This window comes from Pristis pectinata, chromosome 20 (assembly GCF_009764475.1).
Source record: "Pristis pectinata isolate sPriPec2 chromosome 20, sPriPec2.1.pri, whole genome shotgun sequence".
NCBI lineage: Eukaryota > Metazoa > Chordata > Chondrichthyes > Rhinopristiformes > Pristidae > Pristis > Pristis pectinata.
The window spans coordinates 8048842-8070345 of record NC_067424.1 but is presented as its reverse complement, the minus strand read 5'-3'; the positions used below and the strand labels follow the sequence as shown (position 1 = coordinate 8070345).

Genomic DNA, 21504 nt, shown 5'->3' with positions numbered 1-21504 from the left:
AGTTATGGCAGTATTGTGAAGTTCATGCCTGTCCTCCAGGTAACAAAATTCACCATCCTCACCCAGTCTGGCCTGTCTGTGACACCAATGTGGTTCACTCTTAAATGCTCCCCTGAAATGCACTGGGAAGCCTCCAGTACACATCATGCCCTCTTGAGGCACAAAAAGTTGGCTAAGTCCCTGGGGCCTGACCAAGTGTACCCAAGGATGTTGTGGGAAGAAGGGAAGAAACTATTGGGGTTCTGGCCAAGACCAGGACCCCAGTAGTTTCTTCCCTTCTTCCCACAACATCCTTTTGCACCTTAAGATAGGATAGCTCTATTAGTCACATGTACATTGAAACACACAGTGAAATACATCTTTTTGTGTGGAGTGTTCTGGGGGGCAGCCCGCAAGTGTCGCCACGCTTCCGGCACCAATGTAGCATGCCCACAACTTCCTAATCTGTACATCTTTTGAATGTGGGAGGAAACCAGAGCACCTGTAGGAAACCCATGCAGACACGGGGAGAACGTTCAAACCCCTTACAGGCGGTGGCCGGATTTGAACCCGGGTCGCTGGCTCTGTAAAGCATTATGCTAACTGCTACACTATGGAGTGAGTTTTCTGAAGACTAGAAGGTGACTAGCATTGGTGCATCTATTAAAGAAGGGCTGCAAAGACAAGCCAGGGAATTACAGGCCAGTGAGCCTTATATCAGTGGTGAGTAACTTACTGGAGGGGATTCTGTGAGATAGGATCTATCTGTATTTGGAAAGGCAAAGATTGATTTGGGATAGTCAGCAGTGTGAGGGAAATCGTGCCTCACAAATTTGAGTGAGTTTTTGAAAATGTGACCAAAAGGATTGATGAGGGAAGGGCAGCAGATGTTGTCTATGTGGATTTTAGAAAGGCCCTTGACAAAGGTCTCGCATGGTAGATTGGTACGAAATGTGAGGTCACAGGGGATCGAGGGTGAGCAGATCAGATGGATATCAAACTGGCTTGGTGGAAGGAGTCAGAGGGTAGTAGTGGAGTGTTGTTTTTCAGACTGGAGGCCTATCACCAGTGGCATTCTGCAGGGATCAGTGCCAATCCACTTTTGATTGTCATCTTTATTAATAATTTGGATGAGAATATAGGTGGCATGATTAGTAAGTTTGTGGATGACACCATCATTGGTAGTGTAGTGGACAGTGAAGCAGGTTGTCTAAGGTTACAATGGGATCTAGATTAACTAAGAAAGTGGGTAATGGAATAACAGATGGAATTTGACTCAGACATACTGTATGCGGACTGATGCAGTTTGAGGAGTTAGAACAGGGCAGGCCTTACACAGTAGAGAACTGGAGAGACAAGAACATAGTTGCCTGAAAGTGGCGACACAGATGGTTAAAGTGGTGAAGAAGGCATATGCCATGCTTGCTTTCATCGGATGGGGCATTGAGTACAAGAGTTGGGATGTCATGTTACAGATGCGCTGGGCATTGGTGAGACCACACCTCCAAATACTCTGTGCAGTACTGATCATCAGACCATAGGAAGGATGTGATTAAATGAGAGAGGGTGCTGAGAAGATTCACAAGGATGTTGCCAGGACTGGAGGGTTTGAGTTATCAGGAGAAACTGGATGGGCTGGGACTGTTTTCCCTGGAGTGAAGGACGCTGAGGGCTGAGTTTGTAGAGGTTTATAATATCATGAGGGACATAGATATGGTGGATGGTCAGTCTTTACCCCAGGATAGGAAAGTATAAAGCTGGAGGCCCTAGGTTTCAGGTGAGAGGGAAAAGATTTAAAAGGAACTGGAGTGACAAATTTTTCACACCGAGGCTGACGGCAGTGGTTATGTGGAACAAGTTGTCAGACGAAGTGGTCGATGCAAGTACAAATACAACATTTAAAAGACATTTGGACAGGTTCATAGATAGCAAAGGTTTAGAATGATATGGACCACATGCAAGCAAATGGGACAAGCTCAAGAAGGCACCTTGGTTGGCATGGACAAGTTGGGCCAAAGGGCCTGTTTCTGTGCTTTATAACTCCATGACTCTGTGAAATCGTCTCTAAACTGTACCACATCTTTGGAAGGTATCATTCGGAATTCTATTTGATCACATAGGTGTTACAGTCTATGGAGTTGCAGCCAATCAGATTCCACATGAATTCAATGGGATCACTGGAGATCCTGCACTGTTTTACATGGGTTTAGAGGTTTTATAATCCTGCCCATGATCATGAAATGCAGCAGCCTCGTTTATCCCTACATACACGGAATTTTTTAATGTTTCAACGTGAGTGAGGTATGTTAATCAGCAACCTGAAACTCAGTTTGACCAGTCACAAAAATACAGCTGATCGAGCAGTTCAGAAACTGGGGATCAGTGACGACAGTCTCACTGTCTCACAGCTAACACTCTTCAACTACTTTCAAAGCAGAAGCCAGAAGAATAATGGAATGCTCTCAAATTGTCTCGATGTGCAAGTCCGACTATGCTCAAGACGCTTGACACCAGCAGGAGGAAGTAACAGACTTAATTATTCACCAGACGCACTTAATTTCCACATCACCGCCACATGGTGGCTGCAATATGTACCATTCACAGATGCAAAGAAATCCCTCACCATCAGGAGCAGCAGTAGCAGAGTAACAAAAGCAAATAATTAATTTTATCCCCCCTTTAAATTAATACTTACTGGTGCTATTGATTTCTGTCACATAACTGCAGATCCCTCCTTTGTTGAAGACCGTCACATTCACCATTTCACTGGATTTTGCTCCACGATTATTTGAGGCTGTGCAGTAATATTGATGGTGTTGGTGTTTGAAGGATTGACAATGTAGATCCAGTTTACTGGTGTCGGAGACCTTTGAATCCACAGACGGGGTCTTTTCATACCATGTGTACAGAATGGGAAGTGATCCCTGGACAGACTCACAGGACACCGACACTGAGCTCCCGAGACGTGAGACGTTTGCTGGTGACAGAAATCCAATCACAGGAACAGACACGGGTTCTGTGGGAAAGGATCAAACATTCAGACACTGAGTGAACATCTGAAAAATAAAACGCAGACAATGGTCGGCTATCTGTCACATGCTGGATGGGTTTAGGGAGAGAGTGTAACTGTGATTGGTTTCAGTGACCTGCAGCAGGAAGGGAACCCTTTAGCGCTGATATTTACACGGAGGGAGCGAGGGAGGGTGTGAGGCTGGGAAGCCCAGAAACCCCGGGAAGGTGGAGGTCGCCCTGAATTTAATGGCGGGACCTCATCAGAATTCATTTACTCTGCTTCCCACCGGCAATGGAGCAGCTGGCTGCCGGGGGGTAGATGGTCAGTGGATGCTGGGGGTGGAGGCTCGGAGCGCATTGACGGGGACATTGCCTCGGAATATCGGTGCTGCCCTGACCCTTCCCAGAGAAAACATGGATCAGACATTTCAGTGGAGACATGAAGTCAATCGCTGAGAAACTTACCGTCAGATACCTGTAGATGTACGTGAAACATTGGATCCAGGTCAGGTGTTGTAATTCCACAGCTGTACCATCCTGTATCTCCAGAGTGAAGATCCTCCACAGTAACAGTAAATATTCCCCGTGCCGGGTTATCTGTGATTGACTCTCTTCCCCTCCGTCTGTGTTGCCCGTTTGTTTCCACTAAAACTGAACATCCGTTAGTCCACCCACGGCACCAATACTTTGTGTGTGAGCGGTACCAATCTGTATAGTGACAATCGATTGTGATCGCTCTTCCCACAACTCCTCTCACATATTTCTCTGCCGACAACGCATCTGAAACTGAGGGGAAAATTCTTTAGAAAATGAACAGGAAAAATCTGCTGAACATTCAGAGTGCTCCCGAGTGCGCTGGCCAGCATTCACCCTTCAACCATCTCGGGGCCGGATGGTCCGACCCGTGTCCTGACATTCCCCGCCGGCACTGCCTGCAGCGCCCTTGTTTGAGGTCAGAAGTTGGGCGGGTGGACAGAGCGCCTCTGGCATCTCCCAGCCACGAACGTTTGGCCTGTTCACTCGGTAGACCTTGGTGTTGAATCTCCAACCTTCCTGTGGGCGGGCAGCCTCCTTTTCCCGAGAATCTGACTCCACCAAGAACACTCAGTGCACCTGGGCGAGAGGTGGCGGGCTGAGGGAGACTGCGTGAAGGATACAGAAGTGTGTTCCAGGAAGTGTGATCCAGACCCCTAACGCCCTCTGGATAAAAAGGATTTTCCTTATCTCCCCTCTAATCCTCACACCAATTATTTTTAACCTATTGCCCCCGCTAACCCCCCCCCCCCCCCCACACACACACACAGACACTTTTAACATCTCATCTAAGGGATTAAAAATCTTCCCATTCATAATGTCGATGTCCTTCATAATTTTTCACAACTCCATTGTCTACTCTCTCCCTCAGTTCCAGAGAAAGCAATCCCAGCCAATCCGATCATTCCTCATTGCTGAAGCTTTCAGTCCCAGCCACAGCCTCACCAACCTCTTCTGAAGACCCTCCCATGCAGTCTCGTCTTTCCTTCAATGTGCTGACCAGAACTGACCACAGTGCTCAAGCCATGGTCATAACCACCCTGCTCCTGTATCCTGGGTCTCTGCAAATAGAGGAAGCCATTCCGTCTGCCTTTCTAATCACCGTATCTACCTCTTCTGTTACACTCAATGGTCTGTGATCATACTTTTCAAGGTCCCTCACACTCCTCACTGTCTACCTTAAACTCATGTATTCATACACACTTCATCCAATGCACTCCCTCTCACTTCTCTGGATTAAGTTCTCCCCGCCACTTTTCTACCCCACTGACCATCCAGATCCCTCTGGGGTCGAAAGATATTTTTCTTCCTGTCATCACTTGGCCAATCTTTGTCTCCTCTGCAGACTGTTTTGCCATATCCCTACATCTGTCAAAATCATTGATGGGTATTGACCCCTGTGGAACCCAAAGAATAATCATATCCCCAAATGTCTCGGCATTTTTGGCTGCTTATTTTTATTGGGGGGCACACAATTTTAAGGGTAATATTTGCCATATTCCCTCACTGTAAACTATCAACTGCCCATCTGATATGGAAAAGTAAGTCAATGAATCAAGAGAGTAAATGCTGGCCTTGGCCCCTGCACCTTGAGGATCAGTAAAAATATAATTTAATCACAAATAACAACTAATATTGGATGCTAATGACTTGGACAAATTGCACAGTTAGAGGCAGAGAACAAGAAGCAACTGGTGACTTATTGCGAGATCAGCCCTCAGCCCACAAGGAACTGAGGCGTAAAGCATCTCAGTGACTGGACTTTAGATAAGAGGAACAGTTGTAAATTGGAGACAACTGATTATTTCATGTATTATTCCTCTGCTGCTTTCAGTGAGTGCAAGAGAGCAGCTAAACGATGTTTTACGAATGGAAAGGGTGCATTTGGACTTTGACAATATTTCTTGTGCAAACTGTTTCAAATAAACCTCCTTTTCCTTTCATTCACAATCAGTAGTAGTTTCAGATACACGGGTGATGATTTGTGGTACAGACAGAAGGAGATTGCAAGACCACAGCCCAATATTGAGACAAAAGAAACGACCGATGCTGGAATCTGGGACAGCAAACAGAACACCAGAAGAACTCAGGGGGTCAGACAACTTCTGCGGAGGAAAGAAGGTGTAAATTGGTGTTTGGGATTGAGACCCTGCACCAGGACTGAGGGGGAAGAGCAAAGATTGTCGGTATGTAGGAGTGCGAAGAGGTGGGAGAGAGGTTGGTAGATGATAGGTGGAACCTGACGGGCAGGGAATGATTGGCAGATGGAACCAGATGGGGAGCGGGAGTGGAAGAGAGGCTCCCAAGCGGAATATGAGATGTTGTTTGAGAGTTTACAGCTCAATGGTATGAACTTTGGATTTTCCAATTTCTTGCAACCCACACCCTTGGTGCAGTCCTCTCACACACGCCCACCTGTCCGCCTTGTTTTCTTCGCTCTGTGTTCATCTCCTTCCATCCCCTGCCCCCATCACCTGGCTCCATCCACCCGACATTCCCTCCCCATCTGGTTTCACCTCTCACCTACCAGTTTCTATCCAGCTCACCCCCCACCCTCCCCCGCTCCCTCCGCCCTGCTATATCCTGGCAATCCGAGTTCTTGCAGCGTTCCGCTTGTTGTTCCACACCTCAACATTGTTCGGTTATATTTGCGGAGTATTTGCTAACTTTACACATGTTTAACCATCTCTGCTGCAGAATCGGTGAACGAGACCCAAACTAATACCAATCACCGAAATAAAAAAAAGTGCTAAAAAACTGTAGGTACTGGAAATCTAAAATGAAAACACAAAATGCTGGAAATCCTCAGTAGGTCAGGCCGCATCTGTGGGAACATAAACAGTGAACGTTTCAGGTCGGAGACCTTTCGACCTAAAACGTTAGCAACAAACAATCTACTTGAAGCACTCAGTGGGTCGAGCAGCATCTATGGGAGGAAAGGAATTGTCGACGTTTCGGGTTGAAACCTTGCATCAGGACTCAATGCTGCCTGGCCCGCTGAGTTCTTCCAGCAGATTGTTTGTTGCTCCAGATTCCAGCATCTGCGGTCTCTTGTGTGTCCGACCCAAAACGTTAAGTTTGTTTCTCTTCCCACAGATGCAGCCTGACCTTCTGAGGATCCCCAGCACTTTCTGATCACTGAAATGTCCAGCGGGAAGAGAACACATTAGAAGAATCACAATCCGCATTGTTTTGTTCACGGAGACCAGGTCAAGACTTCTCCGTCGCTCAGCTCTTAGCTTCAGAAATGAATAACTGTCCAAGACAAATATTACGTGGAACGTTAATGAGGAATAAGGCCGCAGGAAGCGTGATTCTGAAACCAATGAATCAGCTGATGAAATCTGGCTCGTTAGAACTTGAAGCCCTCTGAGTGAAATTCAACAAATAAAACCAATCCAGTTTTCACTCATGGAAATGGTGAAAGATAAGAGTCTGTGTGTCAGCAGGGCTGTGAATGACAAACTGACCGAGGTGTTTATGGTGACTGTGAGGTGAGCAAGAACAAAAGTATGTTAATGATATTGATTTATTATTGTCACTCGTACCAAGGTACAGTGAAGACTTGTCTTGCAAACTTTTCCTACAGATCAGTTCATTACACAGTGCATTGAGGTAACGGTTACAGTACAAGTAATGAGTAGATCTGCAGAGAGCGGCTTGCAACGAGTCGCCACACTCCGGCGCCAGGGACCGAGCTTGTGAGGTTTGCCTGTTTCGTGGCCGGGGCTTGTTTCAGTGATGCTACAGAGGTGGTGCCTGGGGCTTGCACCAAGCTTGGGGTTTATTCTGCCTCGCCCTTGCCCCAGCGGCATTCCCGGGTCTGCCCACTGAGACAAGGGCAGGCATTTGCGATCTGGAGTCTCAAAACTGACACAAGCGTCAGAGATTCGGAGGGAGTGGGAGCACAATCTGCTGCTGGAACTGAACTGGGAACAAACTAAGTCCTGCCCATGACAACAAGCCGCACCCATGACAACAAGCCTCGCCCATGACAACTAGCCCCGCCCATGACCCAACCTCCGTCCGCACCTACATTTATCGACGCCCATATCAAGCCCTGCCGATGACCTGTCCCCGGTCCAAAGTCCATCAGAGAGACGGGTGTGCGGCTGTGCAGATCTCTGCAGCCAACATGCAGCGTAAACATTGGGCAGCCAGTGTCAGGAACGGTAAGAAAGGCACCTGATGGGCCGAATAGTCTGAGCCCTGCCACCCCCACTGATGTTAAGAAACAGGAGAAAGTGAGCACTGCCTCCTGCGGCACTCGAGGTCGCTCCCGTGGTTTGGTCACCTCCCATTGAATCAGTTGCGGTCAGGATCTGGGAAAGGCGGAAACCCCGGGGTTGGGTTAATCTGCAGATTGTGGGCAGGTCCCCGCGCCCTCCCAGGCCAAGTGGGACGTCCCACTGCGGGGAGGAAATGGGAGGCACCCGAGGAGAAATGGCGTTTTACAGGAAATCGGACTGTGTGCTCAGATACTCCTCTCACTGCGAACAAGCTCTGCATTAACCGTTTCATCCGCGGCTCTCATTTACATCGCCAGCGCTGCTGGGAGAATTCTCCTGTGATTCCCAACATTTTTTATCTCTTCTGGCCCACCTCATAATTCATCAGAATCCCCTCACTTGGTTTGTTATTACGCAGACCTGCTCACACACTCTTCACTATTTTATATCATGTGTGTTGTGTTAAATATGCTGGGTGAACTTGTTTGTGTTAAATATACTGGGTGAACTTCAAACACTTCGAGGTCAGACGTCATCAGCTGGCTCGCTGTGGTTTTCCAACCAGGTTTCCCGCTGCATTCTCAGTAACATTTCTGTTTATCATTTCTTTCTCACCTCACCGTTCACCACACCCCAGCACTTGGATTGTTGTTCCCCAGTCCTGACAAGATAGTAACTCTCTTCTTTTCACGATTTTCCATAAATAAAATTGTTAACTCCATAATTAACACGTTAAATGTTAATTGTTAAATATATATTCATTGAATACACAGATATTTGTTGAGGGAAACTGAGTGAGTTTGAAACTGAGAGTCAGATGTGATCTGCCGCCTCAGTGTAGTCTCACGATCTCCCTGCTGCCTTCCTCATTTTTATTTTAAATAAAATTTATTTTCAGATGGTTATTTTAGATTTGAGAAGTAAGAGCTGGGTGACTGACGACAAGTGAGGAGTACTGCTTAAACATTGTCCTTATCAGTGAAAATAACCCTGGCAGTTGCGATGTCAAATGAACACTTAGAATTTTTCATGCGTCTTGGGATGCGGTGAGATTTATTGTCTTGAACCAAATGTCTCATTGGGCCATTTCAGAGGCACAATTCAGAATCAATCTCATTGGAGGATCTGGAGAAGAGTGCGCAAGGGCAGTAGATTTGTTTCCTCATTTAATCTAACTATTTTATAACGACGTGCTTTTTTTGATCATCAATACTTACAATAACTTTTTAATTCCAGATTTATTACATAACCAGAAGTTAAACTCCCCTTCTGTCATTGGTAGGATTTGAACACGCGTCCAAATCAACAATCCGGGCTTCTGATCACGTGGTCAGACCTCAACGACAAACCTTTGTTTCAGAAGTATTTGATTTTTGAATTCATGGAAATGTTGATTCATTCTGCAACCTTCACTTTATGTTCAATCTGATTCGTATCCAGAAACATGAAATGCCCATTCCCACTCTGCACCAAGTCATAACCCCATTAGTACTATGACATTAAATTTTAAAGTTTTAAATTTAATGTCATAGAAAATACAGTTATATACACCCACACAAAGATGACCTTAGTCTATTGATCCTTCACTCCCTCCTGCCTCCGAGCGGATCTTATCTCACTCCCAATTTCCCTCTCTAACCTTTCTTTATCCTTTCCCTTTTGTACTTTTCTTCCTGTTTTCATCCTCTGTGTTGCCTTCCTCCTGACATTTTAGTGTAAATCCTTTCCCAACCACAGGATCCCAACAAACTCATTGATCGAATAACTCTTCCAATAATGTCCTCCCACAGGCTACGTGTCACTTATCTTCCACAAATGCCTCAGTGTGGCTGCAATCTGGACCCATTCTTCTGACACATCTCCCAGACAATGAAGTGCCCCCTGCCCCATATTTCACTGTTCTTCCACCAGCCACCATGTGTTCCTGGCACTGATCCTTCCTCGAGGTCCTGCTCAGCTATCCATCTCCAACTTCCTGAATCCTCCCCTACAGCTCCTCAGTTCTCTTCCTCTCTTTGCCCTTGGCTGCATGGACCATGTTCCTCTTCCCTCTACAAATCCTGCTGCAGGGAAGGTTGCAGCCAACAGGGCCAGCAATTTCATTTGTTTGTTAGCATGGTGATAGTGGAGCTGGAGAAGAATGTCATATTTAAGTTGTCATTGCTGTGCGAAAGGATGGTTTGCATTTTATAGGCTGCTTCACCACCTCAGGACTTTCCTGCCAACAAATGGATGCTTCAAAGGTAAGAAATGTGGAATGAAAAAAAATGGCACAGCAAGATCCCACACAGAGACTGCAATAGTAGCTGGATAATATGTTTCCACTGGAGAGATAAACATCGATCAGGACACTGAAGTGTGGAAGTAGGAAGGGAATGGCACTAAATGGGAGCTCTCTGGGTCTCTCAGTCACAGTTAACCAACAACCCTGGTGGTGAAGTAAGGTGACATTTTCCTCCTTGACATCAGCAGTTCAATCGTCTACAGATTGGGAAGCAATCTCTGCCTGTGGCTGTACTGGAAAATATTAGGATGGTAAGGAAACATTTTTTTGTCTTCGAGCAGTGAAGTCTGAAATGTTAATTGTATTTTGTAGGCAAGATAAATTAGAGTGTGTGGTGTGTATGTATCAGAGACCTTGAGCCAGTTTCAGACCGAATTCTGTTGGGAGTGGCCGTGTGAAATAAAACATAGTTACCAGTGTCGATGAGTCTGATGACTTTCCCCTGTCTTTTACAGAGAAGTGATGAATCACATCCTCACAGCTTGGCCCAAGAGGTAAAATGAAAACTCCCTGCTGAACAGACTGAGGTGAAATTTTGCATCAAGACTAATTGTTTCTTGTTCATCCTGTTTTATACAACCTTTTCAATGGCACACCAGAAATTCCAGTTGTCATTAAATTATTAAACAACATGGAGAACATAGCAAAACCAAAACCACATTTTTATGCTTCTTGTCCCTCTTGCTAAAAATATCTGCCTTCCCAATTGCAACCTACATAATTGAGCTTTTTTCATTTTTTTTTGTGTTCCTTTAAGAACATCAGTAAATTTCTGGACTAAATAAGCAGCTTGACTGAAAGACTGGAAGTGAATGTCTGGAATAATGTGGAGCACTGCTCCATGGCATAGGACAGCCCCAGATTGAAGTAAATAATAAGGTGATATTACCTTTCTTTCTAAATATCACCTGGAATGATGATCTTCCAATAACACAAATATAATTATGGATACAAACCCTGGTCCCTGATTGGACTCCCCCTCATCTGAGTCCTCCACGTTCAACATCCTAGAGGGCACCACTGACAGCAGACTCGACAGGACCAACCACACAAACACTGTTCTCTCAGGAGCAGATTAGAGGCTGGGTATTCTCCACTCATCTCCTGACACCCTAAATCTTTCCACTATCTGCAAAACATATCAGGAATTTGATGGAATGCTCTCAATTGCCTACAGTTCAACCCTTTGGAAGTTCAACACCATCCAGGAGGGAGCAGCATGCTTGATTGGGTCCACCACACCAACATTCATTCTGCCACTGTTGTCACACAATAGTCACAGTGTGTCCTTTGCTACAAAATGCACTGCAACTAAATTATTCCAACAGCACCTCTTACACATTCCATGTCTACGATCAAGAATGAAAAGATCTTCTGGAGCATTGGAACACCACCACTGGCATATTTCTTCCAAGTTGCACAATACCGACTAAGAAATATATTCTTGTTCCCTCATTGTTGAAGTTAAATCCCAGAATGCCCTCCCCAATACCAGTGTGGGAGAACCTTCAGCAGAAGGACTGCAGTGTTGCAAAAAGTAGTCTCATTACCATCTTCTCAAGAGCAGGGAGCGATGAGCAATAAATGCTGACTTTTACAATGACCTTTGTACTCCAAAGAGAGAAAATTTTAAAAATCCCATCATTACCTCTGCAAAACTTTCCACTCTCCACTGTACATTTGGGCTCCTTTCAAGACGTCCCCAAATTGCTGTCATTTTTAACTCCCTTTTCATCACTGTGAGATCTTTTCAGATGTGTTTTTGTCTGCAGTTATTCTAAGGGTTCAAATTCTATCTTTTGATGTTCTTTATTTAACGAGTCAGCCACTAATAATTTATTACCAAGACATCAAAGGCCAACAAACAATGGAAAAAAACAAGTTGGGCACTGAGTAAAATGAGTGAATAGCACTTTGCAATGGTCAATGGGGTGTGAAACTGTAAACAGGAACTGTTACTTTTCTCAGAATTTATGAGTGATCAAAATCTATGCATGTACAATGACCCTTGGAGCTACTAAATGAGGGGTGTTGTTTGCAAATGGCAGACATAAACCACATTATGGCATCATAGAATATGGAGTTAGAAATATTAGGAGATACTTTGTCCTTTTCAGGTAAGCTGACCCACTGAGCTGACTGAGCATTATTTCCTTCACACAATAACTAAGGAGCTGAGTAGAGAAGAGAAGGCTCTGTTTTCTGCACAGTAAACAGTGGCAGGCTGCCACTGCGTGTTAAGATCCAATGAAGCTAAATGCCCAGTGAGGACACGTGGCTTTTCCTTGACCAATGCTGTATATTTTCTGCCTCATGAACAGTCTGAGGGAGCGACAACCTCTCTTCAGTAAGTGAACACTACACTCAGGGGGCATCAGTACTTTTGATTGTGCAAACCCTGGAGTGAGACTTGAACCCACGTCCTCCTGAGTGAGGTGGATCTTGGGGGGGGGGGTTGGTGGTGATATTCCTTATTATGCACAGCATCGTGATTCTGTTGTTTTGAGAAGCTCTCTCCCCCCTAATAGAGCTGGACCTTTTAAACCTGATCCTGTGAATGGTCATCAGTGACCAAGCCTTCTTGGGGAAAGAATTCTGAGGATTCACTCACCTCAGGTGAAGAGATCTCTGCTTATCTCCATCCTGAATGGCTCATCTCTTCTCATTAGCTCTGTAGATCTGAGCTAAGGAAAACCTCCTCCCTGCATCTACACTGTTTTGTAAGAAATTTGTATGTTTCAGTGAGATTACCTCTAAAGTCTGGAGAGCAGAGGTCCAGTCTGCTTCGTGTGGCAATCTCCCCTAATGCAACAAACTTGAAATCCTACAAATCATTCTGGGGAATCTTCATTGTACTCCATCCTTTCCAAGTCTATCCTTCCTTATGTGGGGAAAATTAAACATGCAAACAATATCATGATCCCACAAATCATTCTGGGGAACTTTTGCTGCAATCCCTCTGCTTCAGGTATGTCCTTCCTTTGGTCAGGACACCAATACGTGTATACAATAGCCCAGATGCAGTCTCACCCGAGCTCTATGTAATTGGAGCAAGATGTCTTAACTCTTTTATTCTAACCCTCTTGATATAAAGGTCAACAAACTAGCTTCCTAATTGCTTCTTACACCTCTGCATAAGGCAGACAGGCAGAAGGCAGAGAGTGGCGATAAAGGGGTCATTGTCAGGAAGGCTGCTGGTTAATAGTGGAGTTCCACAGGGGTCAGTGTTGGGACCACAACTTTTCACTTTATATATTAATAATCTGGATGAAGGAACTGTTTGCATTGTGGCCAAATTTGCAGATGATACCAAGGTAGGTGGAGGAATAGGTAGTGCTGCAGAGCATGGTGTCTGCACCAGGACTTGGACAGGTTAGGAGACTGGGCGAAGGAGTGGCAGATAGAATACAGTGTTGGGAAATGTGGGGTTATGCACTTTGGTATGAAGAATAAAAGTGTAGACCATTTTCTAAATGGGGAAAGAAATCAGAAATCGGAGGTGCAAAGAGACTTGGGAGTCCTAGTTCAGGATTCCCTTAAGGTTAACTTGTAGGTTGAGTCAGTAGTCAGGAAGTTAAATGCAATGTTTACATTCATTTTGAGAGGACTAGAATATCAAAGCAAGGATGTGCTGCTGAGGTGTTGGTCAGACTGCATTTGGAATATTGTGAGCAATTTTGGGACCTGTATCTAAGGAATGATATCCTGGCTCTGTAGAGGGACCAGAGGAGGTTTACATGAATGATCCTAGGAATGAAAAGCTTAATGTGTGAGAAGCACTAGATGGCTCATGGAATTCAGAAGGATGAGGGGAGAACTCATTGAAACCTACCAGATATTGAAAGGTCTGAATAGAGTGGGTGTACAGATGTTGCTTCCAGTTGTAAAAGAGTCTAGCATCTGAGGGCACAGCCTCAGCATAAAGGGATGCCCCCTTAGAACAGGGGTGAGGAGGAATTTCTTCAGCCAAAAGGTGGTGAATCTGTGAAATTCATTGCCACAGAGGGCTGTGGAGGACAAATCGTTGGGTGTATTTAAGGCAGAGATTGAGAGGTTCTTGATTGGTAAGGGGATTAAAGGCCACGGGGAGAAGGTGGGAGAATGGGGTTGAGAAAAAACCGTCAGCCATGGCAGAATGGCAGAGCAGACTTGATGGGCTGAATGGCCTAATTCTGATCCCATGTCCTATGGTCATAAAGTCTAATAAACTTCCAGTGACTTGTGGACAAAATCAATCAGGTCCCTGTGAACATCAACACATTTCAATCTCTCACTAATATAAAGATACTCTGCCTTTCTATTTTTTCTACCAGAAAAGCTGACCTTTTTGTTTTCCACATTATATTACACCTGAATGTTCTCAAACATGCCTACATCCCCATGTCTACATACACTATGCAGACATTCCTTAACATCTTATTCATTTATAGAATGTGGCAATGTTGGCATGAGCAGCATTTCTTACTGAGCATTCTTCAGTTACAGAAATTATCAATGATTTTTCACTTTCATGTGGTAACGGCTTGAATCTTTTTTGACAGGAGGAATCTTGGCTTCGGGTCTCACCCAGACATCAGCAGTTCTGACAGTGATGCACTCTCTCTGTCTGCAATGAAGTGTCTATTCTAAATTATTTGTTCAAGTACTGGGGTGGAACTTGAATCCACAATGTTATAGCCCAGAGACAAAAGCTTATGGTATGCTTAGGCTGACCCCTGAAAGTAATTATGATGTGGCAGGGGCACTGGTGGGAATGCAGTGTGAATGTGCCAACTGCAAGACTCAGAATGAGAAGCAAAATCATTTTGATCATTTGCGGAGATGATCTAGACACAGAAACTCAATGGCAATTGATTACATTTGCTGATGGAAGGGAACTGGAAAGGGAGTGGAATTGGGAAAAAACAGCTCAGAAAAGGCATAATACGACAGTAAAGCAAGGATGGAGCAATAAACAGGCTGAAGCAAATAGCTTTTCTAAAAAGCACTGTTAGCATAAATGGCCTGTGCAGAGTCCTGCAGAGTGTCAGGAGAGGGAGCTTTCCGATTGGCCCTGTCAGGTTTGCTTCGAACTTTGACTTCTGAGTAGGTGACATTATCCTCATCAGTGACGGGGTGCCCTGCTCGCGACTTCTTTTGAAATTGCACTGCTGCATACATGATACCATTATCCTGGTTAGCCAACTGGGAAGCTGCCTCATTTTTTCGAAGACGCTGCAGATCTGCATAAACGACGCTCCCTTCCAGTGCCTCCTTAAACAAAAAAAAAGCAAGATCCAATTTACATCTCATGAATGTGAAGGTGAAATGCACTGTTCTGAGCAGAATTCTATTGCAAAGTAGATCTAAAACTATTCACTGGATTCAACAAGCCATGAATGGTATTTACCTTGAACACAAGTTTTTCACCTGCATTAACTTGTATTCTTCTCCTTCCTGTGTGCTTATTCAGTTTCTTTAATACCTCTTTGTGTTCACCTCATGTTAACTAACTCCACAATCTCACCACTAACTGGGAACAGTTGTTCCTCCAGAATTTCTGACTGGATTTATTGTTAATTATCTCATATTTACAGCCCTACTTCTACTCTCACCTGCAAGTTTAAACACCTCACTGCGCTTTGCTGGTCTTGCAGACCTTGATCAGATGCAAAGAGCTCCGGCCCTTTCCATCAGTATGTAGAATTTAATTTTCCAGACTGTGTGATAACAGCTGATGATTCAGTATCAATGACAATAAATCAACAGCTTCTACATCTAAATGTACAACAGTAACCTCATGTAGTCAAGGAACACCTTCAACAGAATCAGAAGCAGATTTATTATCACTGACATATGACATGAAGTTTGTTGTTCTGCAGCAGCAGTATAATGCAAAAACACAAAAATCTGTCAATTCCAAAAATAAATTAATAGTGCAAAAAAGAAGAATAATGAGGTAGTGTTCATGGGTTCATGGACTGTTTAGAAATCCGATGGCGGAGGGGAAGAAGCTGTTCCTGACCAACACAGTAAAACGGTCCTTGGTGCTTCACATGTGTGCAGTGAGAGAAAATATTGAAATTGATCTTGGCAATTACTGGGGCAGGGTCCAAAACCTTGCTGGTTTACTGGCAAAATGATTTGATGGACCACATTAGAGGACAGAGGTGCAGGTGTTCAGAGAGTTAAGTCTTGTGTGTGGGGCTTGGGCAGCTGAAGCTACTGCTACTGGTGGTGGGATTAAAACACTGGAGCATGCAAAAGAGGAACACACGGTCCTCAGAGGGTTCTAAAGGTGCAGCTTTGGAGAGTCGGCTGATGTTAACAGGAGATAAAATGTACGGCACAGCAGAAAGTGAGAGGTTGCTGATGAAATTGAAAAGATTTTGAAGCGAATTGACAAGATTGGCTCAAATTATTCAATGAGGGAAATGGTTCAATCGATTGGTGTATCCAGTTGAAAATTAATGAGGTAATAATACAGAACAAGTCTGCTGCACATTGTGGAATATATCACTTACCAAGATTGTTGACAATAGACTTAAGAAAAAATAAAATGTTCAGAGTGGTGTCAGGATTGTGGGATAGAGTGAGAAAGTGGATGGCTGAGGTCAGTCCATGGACAGAGAACAGATGAGCTGGTTTCCCTGAATGGATTTACCCTATTTTTTTTCTGATTTTGCATCAGTGTTTGGAACCCACTGGAAATATTTGAAATGTTGATGAAGTCAATGAACTGAAAGACGGGGTTACACAATGAACAACATCCCTTCTCTAACTGTAGAGCCAGGGCCAATTTCACTTTGTGTCCATTAGGAAAGACATTAAAGATTGGAGCCATTCTGAAGATTAGTCAAGTAAAACATCAATGGTTGTACGTAAGGAATAGCAAGATAAGTGCAGATGGGAGGGTGAAAGGACCAGAAAGATATGCTGATTGGGTTCAATGAAGAGGGCTGGGGGAGGATTGTGTGTAGTTTTAACATTGGAATGGACTAGTGGAGCTCAATGGCCTGTGTAATCCGATGTAATTGATTTTTTTGAATTCTTGAAGATTCAGACAATTCATACTTTACATTCTTACCTGGCTTTTGTTCTTGTCTCCTCTGTGAGATGTGTTGGACTTGGATTCTGGAAAATACAAAGTTGATGCTGAAAGGTCTTTTTCAGAATTAAGTTGAAACATGCTGCATGCAGAATCATGAGCACCACAATTGTGCCACAGCACGATTCCCCACAAAGAGCAAAAATCCACTCTTCTGCTTTGGTTCCTACACATAATGTTCAGAAAGGATCAGATTCCCTGTGTTCTACCCATCCATCGCCCACCTTCACTGCTGCTGAAAACTAACACGTTTTCCCTTTTTTCCCAGTTCTGATGATGGGTCTTGGATCTGTAAAAAATTTTAACTCTGTTTATCTTTCCACAAACGCTGTCTGGCCTGATGAGTGTTTCCAGCATTCTTATTCTTTTAATTTCAGAAAACATCTCACCTTCAGCAGGTGATGGAGCAGAGCACCTGACAATACTCACACTGCCCCATGAATATCCATCGATCTCTCCAGGGCTCTGTGTCTGATTGTCCCTCAGGCTAAAGGAACAAATTACACAAAAAACACCCAATCTTCCAAGTGGCCACAAAACTTCCTTCCGAATTCAACACTGAGTTCCACACGATTCTGCTCTTACCACTTTCCCCACTGCTGGGCCCACCACTTATTCTGCATTAATCCCATTGCCACTCAGCTTTTGCCTCACACAACAAAGGTCTATTTAAAAGACACATTATCATTTCAACACAGTGGACACGTGACTAAATCTGCAGCAACTTCTTCCAATGAGAACAGGGAGATTTCTCCAGTGAAACACAGCGAGCGGAAGATAGATAACAGATACATTCTGATCATTTTGTCAGAAAATTTACATGAGAGCAGGATATTTACACATACATCGTTCTGCTGATTACAACTAATAGAAGGTTGTATAGAGAAACAGTTCAGTGAACCTTCAACACTTTCAAATACAACATCTAATTCCCTCAAGCTCGGTCCAACAACTGAGACCATCTAAATCTTACGTCAACCCAACCTGTTAGTTCTCATGCAGCTCTGCCATTCCACATTCAGGTTGAGTTTCCATCCCCTGATAATGGCTGTCACCCAGTTACAGTGGTAGCATCATTATTCATTCATGCTCTGTATTCCAGGACATGAGCACTTTAATCCTGGCTTTTTGTTGATTGCAGCCAAATAAAATCTCTTGAGAGTTATGAGTGTAGAATGGCAGAGTTGCAAATTGTCACATACGTCTTCACATGATTAAAGGAAAATAAAAACTCACCCCTGTTTTTATGCCTTTGGTACCAAATTAGGCAAATGACAAGCACGATGAGTAACACCCCAATGACACTGGGTATAATTTTGTAAGTGGTTCTGTGGTACAGAGAATAGGAAAGGGTCAGCCCTGGTTCACCATTGATTCCTGGTCATTTATAAAGAGTAAAAGTCCAGCATTTACATGGCACCTGTCGTGACCCCAGGATGTGTGCAGCCCAGTAACTGATGTGCAGACATTATTGCAGTGTGGGAAATGCAGCAGCCAAACTGCTTACAGGAAGGTCCCACTAGCAGCAGTGTGATAATGACCAATGGTAGTTGTGAAGGTTAAGTGGTAAATATTGTCTGGGCCATTCGGGAAACCTCCCATGCTCCTTCACAAAGATTGCACAGGATCTGTTACGTGCATCTAAAAGGATTGATTGGGGGCTTCTTATCTGACAGATGGCACTGCTGACCATTCAGCCCTCCCTCAGTGCTGAGTGGAGTGGTCGCTAAGGAATTTAGTCAAGCATTTATAGCTGAATTTGAACAAATCACTTTCTGAACATAGCTGTAGAAGCCAGCTCTAACGTCAGTGGAAAAGCCCCCCATGGCTGGGCCATTAAAACATAAATCCCATCACGGGAGTGGGGTGAAGGGGGCAGAACATGCCAGGCCCATGAATTTGCTGATAAACCACTGACATTGTCCAAATTGCTTCCATCAATACAATTAGCTGTCCCACCTGTCAAAACTGTGAAGGTTTATAATTGGCAGAGGATATTCAAAACATAAATAAAATCAATTAAAAAAATGAAAATTATTGTCAATGTTCAAAAAATAAATAATGAAATATATTTGAGCATTTGTGAGTAAGAATCAGTACAGTCACAGGGAGGTGCTGGGGCAATATGCTCACACCTCACTGCAAGTTTTCACAGCCCAAGGACCTAATAAAGGAAAGAGTGCACTTGCTTAAAACCAGCTCTCACCCCATGGTTGTCAACAACTCCACCTCCACCAAGTTTAACACTGGTTTGGACACTGACTTTTGTAGATTTAGTGATGCCTGGTCAAAATTTCCTCCCCAGCTGGACTGTGGAACATTGACAAGAAATGTAGAAGAATTCCCACCATGACCATCTCAGGGCAAACAGTAGAATGTCTTGTGCTCTCCTTCCAGGAACACATTTCAGGAGGAGACACATTCAGTAGCTGCAGTGACTGAGATTGAGACTTTGACCAACCCTGCAAGGTGTTGCTCACAAACAATAACAAGTACAGATGACCCCAGGATGTGTGCAGCCCAGTAACTGATGTGCAGACATTATTGCAGTGTGGGAAATGCAGCAGCCAAACTGCTTACAGGAAGGTCCCACGAGCAGCAGTGCGATAATGACCAATGATAGTGATGGAGGTTAAAGGGTAAATATTGTCTGGGCCATTCGAGAAACCTCCCATGCTCCTTCACAAAGATTGCACAGGATCTGTTACGTGCATCTAAGAGGATTGATTAAAGGCTTCTTATCTGACAGATGGCACTGCTGACCATTCAGCCCTCCCTCAGTGCTGAGTGGAGTGGTCGCTAAGGAATTTAGTCAAGCATTTGTAGCTGAATTTGAACAAATCACTTTCTGAACATAGCAGTAGAAGCCAGCTCTAACGTCAGTGGAAAAGCCCCTCATGGCTGGGCCATTAAAACATAAATCCCATCACGGGGGAGGGGTGAAGGGGGCAGAACATGCCAGGCCCATGAATTTGCTGATAAACCACTGACATTGTCTAAATTGCTTCCATCAAGACAATCAGCTGTCCCACCTGTCAAAACTGTGAAGGTTTATAATTGGCAGAGGATATTCAAAACATAATGAAAATCAATTAATAAAATGAAAATTATTGAAATGTCCAAAAAATAAATAATGAAATATGCTTGAGCATTTGTGTGTGAGAATCAGTATAGTCACAGGGAGATGCTGGGGCAATATGTTCACACCTCACTGCAAGTTTTCACAGCCCAAGGACATAATAAAGGAAAGAGTGCACTTGCTTAAAACCAGTTCTAACCCCAAAGTTGTCAACAACTCCACCTCCACCAAGTTTAACACTGGTTTGGATACTGACTTTTGTAGATTTAGTGATGCCTGGTCAAAATTTCCTCCCCAACTGGACTGTGGAACATCAACAAAAGATGTACAAGAAGGCCCATCCTGACCGTCTCAGGGCAAACAGTAGGATGTCTTGTGCTCTCCTTCCAGGAACACATTTCAGGAGGAGACACTTTCAGTAGCTGCAGTGACTGAGATTGAAACTTTGACCAACCCTGCAAGGTGTTGCTCACAAACAATAACAAGTACCCTAGCTTTAGCCCATAATTTACCAGGAACTTCCACTCAATGCCACACCAGAGCAGGTCACAGAAAGGCAAAGCAGCATCACTGAGGCTTGGCTAATACCATGGGATGAGGTTAGTGACGGAGCAGTCATGGTGAATACTGCAGCGAACACCCTCTGAGGGATGGGAAATGGAGGAACTTGGTCTTATTTCGCAACAACAAACATAAGGCAGCAGAATGTTGTAAACGTGGTACCATTTCCCCTCTGATGACCTGCATTCCAAATCAATAAATGGTTTTCAACGTCAATGCCTAAATTATTGAAGAATATTTAGGGAGATGAATCTTTCTTTGAGTTTTAGTCTTGAAATATGTGCAAAAGCATCAGGTGTACTCATTTCCCAACATTTGGTTTCACTGAAGTTAATACTCTCACTGACGTTTAACACCAGTGAAAGACAAATTTCTCCCCCAGCCGGCATTATTTGGAAGCAGTGTCAATCAAATCATCAGCACTGAGAACACTGTACTTTACATTGGAGATGGAGTGGGTCGTTTCCCTTGTGCAGTTGTTGTTGATTCTGTCATAAACGTTTCACAAAAATACTTCGAACCTGTTGAGACAAGGAAATAAAATTCAGTTTCAACTTTTTTTCACTTCAGTAAGTAAGTGAGTAAAATTGTTAAAAAGAGAGAATCTTGACCATGAACCAAAGGTGATCTATTGGAGCAGGTACAGTTGTGAATATTACTGGACATTGCAGATGATGTTCTCAATGAAAAGGAAAGTCCTTTTGAAAATAATGGACAAAAATCTGTCCCATCTGTATAT

The 21504-nt window shown here is 44.0% G+C and overlaps 2 protein-coding genes across 2 annotated transcripts in view; one reads left to right on the top strand and one right to left on the bottom strand.

Moving 5' to 3' along the window:
• The window catches only part of LOC127581022 (polymeric immunoglobulin receptor-like), a 271890-nt gene that overhangs the window by 30397 nt on the left and 219989 nt on the right, over positions 1 to 21504 (top strand). The gene's annotated exons all lie outside the window — the stretch shown is intronic.
• Positions 11852 to 21504, bottom strand: part of LOC127580794 (polymeric immunoglobulin receptor-like) — a 28165-nt gene continuing 18512 nt past the window's right edge. Inside the window, exons 5-8 of the mRNA XM_052034690.1 lie at positions 21208 to 21286; positions 18362 to 18453; positions 17105 to 17151; positions 11852 to 15291 (exon numbers count right to left, since the gene is read on the bottom strand). Coding sequence (XP_051890650.1) covers positions 15016 to 15291; positions 17105 to 17151; positions 18362 to 18453; positions 21208 to 21286 — 494 coding nt within the window. The 3' untranslated portion in view covers positions 11852 to 15015. The remainder of the gene's footprint in view (positions 15292 to 17104; positions 17152 to 18361; positions 18454 to 21207; positions 21287 to 21504) is intronic.